Source organism: Stigmatopora argus, chromosome 2 (genome assembly GCF_051989625.1).
Source record: "Stigmatopora argus isolate UIUO_Sarg chromosome 2, RoL_Sarg_1.0, whole genome shotgun sequence".
Taxonomy (NCBI): domain Eukaryota; kingdom Metazoa; phylum Chordata; class Actinopteri; order Syngnathiformes; family Syngnathidae; genus Stigmatopora; species Stigmatopora argus.
The window spans coordinates 5,088,764-5,100,685 of record NC_135388.1 but is presented as its reverse complement, the minus strand read 5'-3'; the positions used below and the strand labels follow the sequence as shown (position 1 = coordinate 5,100,685).

General features: G+C 38.2%; 1 protein-coding gene across 2 annotated transcripts; it reads left to right on the top strand.

The window, feature by feature from the left end:
- The first annotated feature begins 509 nt into the window (after positions 1–509).
- aktip (akt interacting protein) lies at positions 510–11,238 on the top strand. 2 transcript variants are annotated; one of them, XM_077594991.1, is made up of 10 exons: positions 510–728; positions 7,518–7,666; positions 8,042–8,241; positions 8,347–8,411; positions 8,512–8,612; positions 9,123–9,211; positions 9,286–9,384; positions 9,484–9,591; positions 9,669–9,729; positions 10,308–11,238. In XM_077594991.1, exons 2-10 carry the CDS (start codon positions 7,619–7,621, stop codon positions 10,413–10,415), a joined length of 879 nt encoding a protein of 292 aa, XP_077451117.1. In that variant the 5' UTR covers positions 510–728; positions 7,518–7,618; the 3' UTR covers positions 10,416–11,238. The 2 variants fall into 2 exon arrangements, with proteins under 2 accessions (XP_077451117.1, XP_077451116.1); XM_077594990.1 differs by lacking the exon at positions 510–728 and adding an exon at positions 6,631–6,776.
- Positions 11,239–11,922: the final 684 nt, after the last annotated feature.

Genomic DNA, 11,922 nt, shown 5'->3' with positions numbered 1-11,922 from the left:
GACAAACAACCATTCACACTCGCACTCATACGTAGGGGTAATTTGGAGTGTCCAACCAGCCTATCATGCATGTCTTTGGAATGTGGGAGGAAACTGGATTACCCGGAGAAAACCCACGCAGATATGCAAACTCCACACAGGTGGACCGACCTGGATTTGAACTCAGGTCCCCCACTGTAAGGCCAACGCGCTAACCACTCATCCGCTCGATGCGTGGCGTCGAAAGCAAAAATTATTTCTCTCGAACGTGTCATTCATCCTTGTTACAAAAAAATAATGCTTAGTATAGGTCTTGTTTTCTTACAATATTTCACAAATTGGATGATCAAATTTTAAATTCCAACTTCTTGTCGTGAACTGTCAGTTGTGTTGTAGTAGAACATGTGATAGACACATCATGGCATTTTCATTGCTTGTTCCATCTGCAACGTGGCGATGGAATTTAGCTTCATGCCACTCACGAAAACTAGTTATACGAGTCACACCGGTGTCTGATTAGTAGGGTTTAGTCACTTTCCTCTGTCAATGCATTGTCCAAGTCAAGTTTTGAGTCTATTCTCCTTCTTTGTGTGTAGTTTCGGCACAAGTGTGTATATATCGGTCGCTGCCTAATTGCAGTGTTCTTAGCGTCTATCCGCTCTCGCAGATGCGTGACTGGTTTCCGGCAACGGCAGCTTCAAATTGATTGAGCCGTCCTTGAACATCTGTTGTTCCGCCAAGTCTCAAAGGTAATCCCACTAATGGCCCTCTAAGCTTTCCATATAAACACGTACATAAATAAGAATGTTTTCCAAGAGAGACCTGTCATTGACTTGCTGCTAATCAATTCTGCAGTCACATCTGTTGATGAAGGTTTAGGAAGTAGCGAACAAGATATATACGACAATCAATGCCTGGCACTAGCCGGGCGGCAAGTGACAGTCACAGCTCCGGCGGGAGTCCGAATTTACACACCGAGTCCGTCGGGCGGAATGTTGTCTACATCGACACGCAGTGAAAATTATGGATCGGAGGGAAGTTGCTGGGGTGGAAGACTTTCATTATATCATTTAACGTTGGATAAGACAAATAATAAGTGAGGGTGTATATGATGTTGTTGTCTAGGAAAAGGTGTCAATCCAAAAGTTATCATCGTTTCGCCACTTTGACAAATGTGTCTTATACTCTTGAAATGGGTAGTGAAAATTTAGATAAATAAAGAAATTGTTTTTCAGTTATGTAGTGAATTTAAGATCGGCTATTTCTTTTAGTTTGTAATTATTCATTATCCTCCAGATGTTCTCATTCTTACATTCTCTAAAAATGGCTTCACTAGATAACAAATGGCGTATTTAATGATACTGTATTTAACGTAATTAAATCAGTACTATCATTTTTGGCAAAGTGGGACGTCCATACATGAAATACGAAACCAAAAATATCTTTATGTCTGAGACAACGCTCTTTTTTTTTCCTGCTTGGGTGCAATATTCATAAATTTGATTTGAAATCTGCTTTCCTTTTATTAGTCTTGGTGTTATTAAACGCACTTGCTTCATCTTAATAGAATATATTTCCAGGGGCGCTCTAGATGTGGTTAAGATCTGATATTCAAATTCAATAACATGGCCTGTACTTAGTGCATGGCACTAATAAATGCCAATATATGATGCATATGCAGACAGGGCTCAGTGTGGATGTTGTGGCAGGCAGTAATAATGCTGTCAATGTCCTTCAGTCAGTGAGAAGATGTGCCGAACCAAGCCCAGGTGACCTATATTGCTGCGGGAAAGATGAAAGGACGTAGGTGCGAAAGGTAGAAGAGGTAGCGTGAAATATAGACAAGATAAATCACAAGAGAACATTCACACTAGAGCTGGGGATCACACAGTAGCTCGTGATACATAACCAAAAGTTTCAATTGATAAAGTTTGAATCCAGAGATAGGCAACAGTCACTACATATACCATATTTTTTCATAAGAATATTGCTCACATTGTACATTCAATAAACTTCGCCGCTATCAATAACTCTTGCCTTTTTTGACAATGATACTTTTCCATGAGAGTTTGGTTTGCGAGCAAAATTAATGCCGAATAGATCTCATGTGGGCCGGGCTGGTTTATTTTTGGCTGAAAAAGCTAATTTAGTAATTGATGGGGCTAGATGTCCAATCTCTTTGTGGAGGGATGAGCATCCACTGCCAGTTTAAGTGAAATGGAAATATAGCATTGTCAATTTTGGATCATTTACTATTGATTTTGAAGGTATTTCTGGAATGGTTCTTGTCCGTTTGTCGTTTCCTGATGATTTTGAAGGGATTTCTGGGATGGTTCTTGTTCGTTTGTCGGTTCCTGCTGATTTTTAGGGCATTTCCTGGTTACTTTCTGTTGGTAAAGTGAAATGGACATATATCATTGTCAATTTTGGATCATTTCCTATTGATTTTGAAGGGATTTCTGGGATGGTTCTTGTTCGTTTGTCGGTTCCTGCTGATTTTTATGGCATTTCCAGTTTACTTTTTGTTGGTATTGGGGCATTCCAAGGTTCCTTATTAATTCATTGGCCACCATTGAAGGAATTCAGGAATGTGCAATAGTGCACGCACTTGATCACACAATTCAAAAACTTGTGACACCCTTGTCGAAAAAATGAAACCATTTAATTATGTAAAAGTCCCATTTATGCAGAATACCTTGCGGGCCGGATCGGATTCCCTATCGAGCCACTTCCGTCCCGCGGACCACACCTCAGAGACCACTGTCATACACAATAAAGCCGTCAATGTATTTACTGATACGATATAATCTATCTAACCACGTCAATCTGTTTTTCTTTTAACCAATAGGTTTTTTTAATGACTTGCATGACAAACCTATTCTAAGAAACCCCCCAAAAATGTTCCGATTTTTATCAGCGAATCCCGATCCTGCAAAGGTTGAAGCTTAGGAAGCTTAGCTATGGTGGTGACTGACCTTTACTTTTATTATGAATATTTCTATTCCTTCATTATTTTGATGCGGGGAAATCTATGCATATGATCAGCACAATGGATTTCTTTTTCATTAGTTGTGTAAAATGCCAGTCGGGTGAATGAATGGAAGGGCAGTCGCGACTGCGACTGGCAGATTACTCGCCATCTCCTAGCACGCTCCGACAATAGGAATTAATACGCACTCTCCATCCCGCTCTCCATTTGTTAGCATAGATTTTTTTGGCCGGCAACTTATCAGAGGTAACATTATAAAGAGCTTTTGGAAAAGATTCTTTTGTCTTGCTCACACACGAGCGCACCCAACACTTGTCACTGTCAATCATAGGGTGATAATACGCAGACAATTCTCTCATTTGGTTTAATAAAATCCCTGGGTTTATTTGAAGTGCAGTCATTACAGCAAATAATTGCCGCATTGAGGTTTTAACCCGACCGTAGCCTCGGGGATAAGGGAAGACTATTGCTATATGAAGGATCTGCCAACTCGCTGGATTTTAACCCTTGCTCCCCAGTTGTTCATATTTGCAAAATGAATATTACATTTAAATCTAGGCCTGACTTTCTTTATTCAAACTAACGTTGTTATTATGCGTTATCCCGAAATGGAGTCATCAGTTTTCCACTCGTTCTCGGAGCCCAGGCGCCGACCACTGGGGACCACCAACTGTCATTTAAACCAAATTGTGAATGCGGAATGGGCGGCCTAAAACTCTCGGAGGAAAAACCGAGACGGGAAAGAACATATTTCATCTCCAGTTTAAATGTGCCGCTGGCCGTCCGGATTGAAATGAAGACTGAAAAATGCAAACAATTATAGATGATAAAACAGCCCCTGTTGACAGCAAACTAAATGAGGGAAATATTAGCTTGGATTCTCCTATACCAATACAGTGGTACTTTGTGGTACATTAAACGTATGTTTGAGTGTGTCTGTATATATTTATCCAAGTTAATTAAAATTTGTTTGTTCGTTTACAAGTGCCGTGGATAAAGTCCCCCCAAGCCGCCCCCCTCCGCCTCCGTGTGTGTCGTTGTCACTCCCCTCCGCGAAATGCGTCTAATTTTACATCTATTAAACACATTTTATTACTATTAAACCACTCGTTATTTATTACTTTGTCAATATATGGCGAATTAGAAGAAATAAAACATTTTTTTCCAATCCAATATCCTGTTTTTGGTTTTTTTTTCAGAGGGTTGGAACAAGTTAATTTGTTTTCAATTCATTTCAATGGGAAACGTTCGCTCGAGTTACGAAAAGCTCGACATACGATCTCAGTCTCGGAACGGATTACGATCGTATGTCGAGGTACCACTGTACTTGTAAAAAAATGGGTTAGTTACTATGATTATTTTGGTTTAAATGACATCAAGTATTTGACATATTGTCTCATATTGACATTTTGCCAAATGTGTTTGCTCAACGGCAAAAATAAGGAATTAGTCACGCTGTTCCAATACTTTTGGAGCAGAGTGCCTCTCCAATTGTTAAAGTTAAAAGAAAGTTTACGGCCGGGTGGTAGAAGAATAAAACTGCAGCGTGTCACACATTCAATTAGTTGATCCAATTCCCCCGCAGTCATTACGTCCATTAGTATATTTGTTTGACCAAAACAAGGTCACAAGTTGATGAGTGATAGGTAACTCATTAGAAATGCACTGGCGTGTGCATTTGTTAGCGCCGGATAGTTGATCCCAATGTCGTAGGAAAGCAAAGGCGCCATCAACTTATTGTTTGGAGGTCGTCTTTGATTTGTAGCCGTCAAAAAAAACAAAACAAAAAACAGGCGACCTTGCCTCCCCATTGCCCCCGCTGAAATAAGCAAACAGGACACTAATTAGCTTTGTCAGTCAAGTGTACATGGGACAAAATACAATCAAATAGCAAATAATGAGGTCAATAATTTCTATTTACTCTCAAACTTGGACAATGTCATTCCTCCCCCTATTAATACAACCGCTCATGCGTTAAATTAGATTTTTTTTTCTTTCCGCCCAAAGAAATATAATTAGGCTTAATTGATAGGAAATCAATCCATCAACGGAACGGGAAAGAAGTGTGGTCAAAAACTAAAAGGAACGCAAGACGCAGATGGCGTGGATGAGCTTAAGCCCCGAGAGACGTTTGCTGTGCAGTGCACCGAAACTTCCAATTTCAAGTGTGTATTGTTGTGTCATCACGGCCACTTAGATGTTTGCCCTGTAACTTTGCTATATTTACTGTATTATCCTACCTTTGTTTAAAGGTCCTAGAAGGGAATTGGTTTTTACCAAGTCATTTCTTTATATTTCTCTAGACAATTTTGTGTAATCTATTTGACTAATATGTATATCCTATACCACCTGTGTCAAAGTGGCGGCCCGGGGGCCAAATCTGGCCCGCCGCATCATTTTGTGTGGCCCGAGAAAGTAAATCATGAGTGCCGACTTTCTGTTTTAGGATCAAATTAAAATGAAGAGTATAGATGTATATTCAATTTCCTGATTTTTCCCCTTTTAAATCAATAACTGTAATTTTTAAATCATTTTTTTCTGTGTTTTTAGTTCAAAAATCATTTTGTAAAATGTAAAAATATATCTAAAAGAAGCTAAAATAAACATTGTTTTAGATATATTAAAAAAATGCATATTCAGGGCCTTTAATCCAGTTCATTTAATCCATTTATTAAAAAAATCTAAATATTATATCTAAAATGGTCCGGCCCACATGGAATCGAGTTGACGTTAAAGCGGCCAGTGAACCAACCCGAGTCTGACACCCCTGTCATAACGTGGATCCTTACTGTTTGTTGTTGTTTACAATACAATGGTAAGCTTAGTTTACTTTTTTGCCAAATTATGTTATGTGAATGATAGAAAAGAGCCTTATGGAAGGCAATCATGCGACCATTGGTGGAAAAAAAACATTGCCAGGCCAGTTAAATGTTGATTAATTAAGATTATTTAAATTACCTTGTCTTTTTCAATACATTGTTTTGACATCCAAATGATTTTGAACAACATTCATATGTTATGACGGTCATATGAGTTCAAATGAGGACTGATTTTTTTTTTTAAACTGCAGTAGTATGAGAAGAGGTATTTCAAAAATATATATATATTGACAAACCGGATCTAATGTTATATCAATTTGTGATGTTTAATTCACTGAACCAAATAATGAGCCAGCTGACCAAGTTGTGTTTGAGGTTGGCATTTCTGATTGGATAATAGGCTTACAGGATAATTGCCTTATTGGTGTTGTGATCGATCACACATAACATGAAATAATATGTTAAACTAGTTAATAAATTAAAGTCGCAAAACACTCCACACGAAGCCAAATTTTATGTCATGACCAAACTGGCGCTTGACAGCTGTTAAAGCAGACAGCTGCTTGTCGAGTTATATTTCACATGTATAGCTTGTTTGACAATGAATACAGGCTGTATTAGTGTGTTATTTTTTATTTTATTTTTTAGGGGGTTATAAATCGAAATTAAATAACCTTTTATAAGTGTCTCTTAGTCTTTTCGTACAGTGCGCACTGTTTTTGATTCTAATTCATGTTTTCTCCACACGTCGTCGCTGCAGTGTTGACAAAACATCTTTCTGACTTTATATAAGCCTATTAGATAAAAGAACGTATTTTCTCTCGACCAATAAGAATACGAGTTCGACCATAGAAACGCCCAGATTCCATTGTGCTAGATTGAGCTCCGGCTGTCAAAGTGTTTAGCTACAAACCTAGCTTGCTAGTTTAGCCGTGTTTACAACTGTGGAAATGGCATAGAGCTGATGATTTTACCACGCGCGAGACACGGTAAACATTTTTTAATTGTTATTTTGCGTCTTTACCGGGAACAGGAGTTTTAAAGTTTAGAATTTGAGTGGCGTACAAGTTGTCATCGATGCTGAATCTGTCTATACACTTAAGCTAATGCTAAAGGTAGGGGTGAGGTTACGTCAGATTGATTTTTAAACTGCCACGAGCACTGAAAAGTCGTTATTTGAAAGTAAATACAATCCCTCAAAAATAGCATCTAGGCGTAAGTCAGACGTTATACATGTAGGTAAGTAATCCTAGCCACAGCTAGGCGAATGACGATGTAAATTGATAGCTCGTGAGGCGTGTCACACTTCTGTCAAGTTATTTAGCTTATAAGAAAATGTAGTCTATCTACTATTGTATACAATAAATGGTATAGCTGTGTATAAACAATGGTATCACCTGTCATTGTTTTAAGTTTTCGAAGATAAGAATTAAAGCCAAGTCATATTTGTGTTGCCAAACCAAAGCCCTATAAAAATACTGTCTATACAGTAGGCTCGAATGGGATATTATTTAAAATAAAATAAAACTACTTTTTAAATCACGGTCTTTTCTATGTATGATTGGGCTTATGAGCATATGTTCTTTAGATGGCTGTCTGTTTATGTATATGTGACTTATTTCTTGTGAATAAAATGTTATCACGATATTGAAGTGGGCATTTTCTGCAATAGATGTGATAACTTTTACGTTAAAGCACATTTTACAGTTTTTGTTTGTGTTTATTTTCAGTTATAGATCCACATAAACTGCCCTGCATGGCCCGGCCCACAGATGTCATGGGCCCTACTTAAAGAAGGGAGGGGATACTACGCTCAAGTTCTACATGAGTAATGAACCTCGGCAACTTCTGGAGCATGTCTGCCAATACAAATCGAAAGGTATTACGACCGTCGAAAAAGTCTTTTTTTTAGGGACATCTGCTGTGAAATGACAGTATGATTCTTCTTAACTATTCAAATTGGAATGAACTAAAATACATGAACCTTTTTACATAATATTTTGACATCTTTATTCTTTAATGGATATATCATTTAAATGTCCATGTTTCTATACCTTATCACGTCTTCTGTTCTCAGACAAAAAGATGAATACACGGAACCAATATGATATTATGTCTATATCATTTAACCAAAAAGTAAATTGGCATATTTGTGAAAATTTCACTTACGTTTCACTGGGAAATTTCCCACAAAGCCCTTGTTTTTTGAGAAGTGGTCATATGATGCTGAGCTATCAGCCATGTTCCTTTGCAGAGGCCTGATAGCGAGGACCAGGGCGACCTAAAAAGTAGCCCGTCCCGGCTATCCTTCACCAAGAAGCAGCTCCCGGCCATTCCCAAGAACGCGGTTGCGGCTACCAAGCCCGCATCGATTGGTAGCCCCGCCCTTTCCGCAAATGGCCCGCACGCACCGTACGGTCCTTTTTACTTGGAATACTCCCTTCTGGCTGAGTTGTAAGTAGCCGAGATGGTGCATGTGAAACAATTTTAAGTGTGGCTATATGTTTTCTCCCCTGCGTTTTGAATTTTGAATTGATTATCTTTTTATACAACTTGCAGCACGCTTGTGATTAAGCAAAAACTCCCTGGAATTTACGTGCAGCCATCTTACAAGTCGGCCCTTAGTAAGTATGGACAGAATAGATGATTTAAAGCACATCTTTAAATTTGCGAGTGTTAATTTTTTTTTTTTTTTTTTCTCTCCCATGTGTCGTTCCTGTTCAGTGTGGTTTGGCGTCATATTTATCAGACATGGTTTGTACCAAGATGGAGTGTTCAAGTTCACTGTGTATATCCCGGATAACTATCCAGATGGCGATTGTCCAGTGAGTAGTGTTTTCTTTGTGGCCTATTAATAATATTTAAAAAAAAATATATTAAAAAAATGTCAACAACTCCACAAAATATCCTCTTTAAGTCTTTCGATAATCACCATAGCCACATGCAGCTCGAGAGCCCCGTGTTTTATCCATATCTGTATTATCCACACTGACCTCTAAGAGGGGACACGGATTTCACCGTGAAACGCGACCGCAAAACAATGCAAAGCAAAAAATAATTTCACTGTCGATAAATGAAAGTACCTTGGTTAATTATTTGCTTGTCTGGTAACTCAATCGCCCCACCCATCACGCTTTCTAAGCACATCCCAAAAGAAAGAAAATTGCTCGCCCCACCTTTCCAAGATGATAATTTGATCACTGTAAGAGATCCAGTCATCAGACATTTGCATATATTTTCATCGAAGCAGACCGAATAATCATTGGCCAGGTTTGAAAAACTCCTCATCATTGTCTCACACCACGATAAATTGTCTTTGTGGTTCTGATTGCCAGAAATTAGTGTTTGACATGCCAGTCTTCCATCCGCTTGTCGACCCAGTGTCTGGCGAGCTTGACGTCAAAAGAGCTTTCACCAAATGGAGGTGAAGACAAATGCAAATTACACAGGTTACGCTACAGTGCATTGTATTTGATTTGATATTTTTATTTTTTTAAGGCGGAATCACAACCACATCTGGCAAGTCCTGATGTATGCACGTACCATTTTCTACAAGATTAACACCTCAGAACCTCTCAATCCAGAAGCTGCTGTACTGTAAGTGTCCACAATTTATTCTATAATAGCTTACATGGCATGTAGTTTCTTCTAAAATTGAAATGTCTTACACTGAGTCGTCATTTTATCTCCTTTCAGGTATGAGAAGGATGTGCAGTTGTTCAAAAGCAAAGTAGTTGACAGCGTAAAACTATGCAACAGTCGTCTGTTTGACCAGCCCAAGATAGACGATCCCTACGCAATAAGGTCCGATCGCCCGAACTCACTCATGGTATGTTTTTTGTAGTGCATGAGAAATAATTTGGCCTGCCAATGTGTTGCAGCTTTTCTCCATGGAACCCAGCTGTTCACGAGGAAGCGAAAGAGCGAATGTTCACGTACAAAGTAGGTTCATCAGGAGTACTTGGACTATTTTCCCGGGATGTAGTTCGCTTTTTCTGACCCATATCAGCTTTGTAAACAATGTGTGTTCAGTTTATGTCGACACGGTGAAAGAAAAAAATGTCTCGGAACAAACCTCGTGACATTCAGCGGCCGTTTTAACGTCAACTTGAATTCACGTGGGCCGGACCATTTTAGATATATTTATATATATTTTTTTATAAATGGATTAAAAGCCCTGAATATTCAGTTTTCTATAGATCTAAAACAATGTTTATTTTAGCTTTTTTATTTCTATTTTACAAAATGTTTTTTTAACTAAAAACACAGAAAAAATGGATTAAAAAATTACAATTATTGATTCAAAAGGGGGAAAATCTGGAAATTTAATATACATCTATACTCTTCATTTTAATGTGATCCTAAAACAGAAAGTCAGCACTCATGATTTACTTTCCCGGGCCTCACAAAATGATGCGGCGGGCCAGATTTGGCCCCTGGGCCGCCACTTTGACAAATGTGCACTAAAGAGTTTTTTAATTTTTTTTGTATGTAGCATTAATTTTAGTCATTTGATCTAGAGACGACCCGAGGAGCCGCACAAGGGAACGCAGAGCTCGGGCCTGTCCTGGGTCAAACCCGGCTCCACGCAGCCCTTCAGTAAAGACGACAGCCCTCCCGGGAGTTGAAGCCGCACTTGCACCAACGCCGGCCACGAGCAGGAGGCGCGCCCGCCGTGGTTCGCTCCATGTCCGTGAGCCCGATCCCCGATAATGGACATCGCGAATATTGCTCAGCTTTAAAAGCTTCTCCCGCCAACAGCTTTAGCATATGAAAAAAAAAACAAGTTTATGTAAGGCAAAGATGACAAAATGGATGTCTCCAAAGTAGAATCTAGCAATTCTCGTAGATGTCGCAGGAATCCACACGCACACGCTGGCCGGGGGCTTGGTGATTACGTACCGTTCCAAAAGTCCAAAAAGAGTGCTGCGGACTTCACGATCTCTAGGCTCAGGACTGTTTTTATTCATCTTGCCAGGAATGTCAATCATAGCTGGGCGAAGATCGGACCTCCACCTGTTCAATCATATTATTATTATTATTTTTTTAATCTTTCATCATTGACCTGATCCTTTATCACGTCTTATGGTTTATTTTAATGCAGACTGCTTTTAAATATTTTTTGCTCAGTAAGGACACTCGTCTTTTTTTTTGGTTCTGCTTATTAAAGTTTTGATGTGTAAATAATGGTGTTGGTTTGATTTAAAGACGAGCGTGGTTTTTATTCCCCCTCAGCTATGATAAGTTACTACAGATGTCTTTCGTGACTCCAAAGGATCTTTTGTTCATTTTCCTCGCCACTGCGGTGATGTGGGAATTGTTTAGTTTGTTTTCAAGTCAAATTTATTCTATATTTAATGCGATGGATAATAATGATTGGTGCTAAAAAGCTGCTGGATCTTTATTTGTGAAAAAGGTAACTTCAATCTCCCCAATCAAATCAGTTATTTTTTTTTTCCACAGACCTACTAGGTCTGCTTTTCTTTTGAGATTTAATAAACTTGTTGATTTGATAACCATGGTTGTGTTTCCTTGTTTTAATTACAAAATAATTAAGGAGCTTCACTTTTTATTCAAGTGGTCTGATTTCCTTTGGATAAAAAATATTTCTATATTCCCTTTGTGTTGGCTTCATGTTTTGCTTTTTACATTGTAATCTACATCGATAATTGTATGACTTTTTTCCAGTTTTCTCAACAATATCCATCTTTCATAAAGTATGTAGTATAAAAATCCAAACCAGCTAGGCCAGATTGTTTAATATATCTATATTATTCAATTTTACTAAATCCCAATGAATAGTTTTGTGTTCCTTTTAGCACTACCACCCCGAGTCACCCTCCTTTATGTAAACTTTGTTTTGTAACAAATGTGCTTATTTTGAGCCTTAATTGAATTGAATGCTTTCATTGTCATTATACAAGTATGACATTTAAGGCTTCACCAAGAAGAGCACAAATAACAAAACAAGTAATAAATAAGTAGTCAACAAAATAAAAAAGTGCATAAATAACACCAAACAAATAAATAAAAAAATATAAAATAATCAATACATAATGCCCATAATCAAAAATATGAAATAATCAATAAATAATGCCCGAAGTCAGCTGGAGGGAACTACTTTATTTTGAAGTC

Excerpts from the sequence above, each read along its gene's own strand:
- aktip (XM_077594991.1), top strand. The coding sequence starts at position 7,619 with ATGAACCTCGGCAACTTCTGGAGCATGTCTGCCAATACAAATCGAAAG. Across the intron at positions 8,412-8,511 it reads ATCTTACAAGTCGGCCCTTA|TGTGGTTTGGCGTCATATTT; the intron begins GTAAGTATGGAC and ends GTTCCTGTTCAG. Across the intron at positions 9,592-9,668 it reads GACGATCCCTACGCAATAAG|CTTTTCTCCATGGAACCCAG; the intron begins GTCCGATCGCCC and ends AATGTGTTGCAG.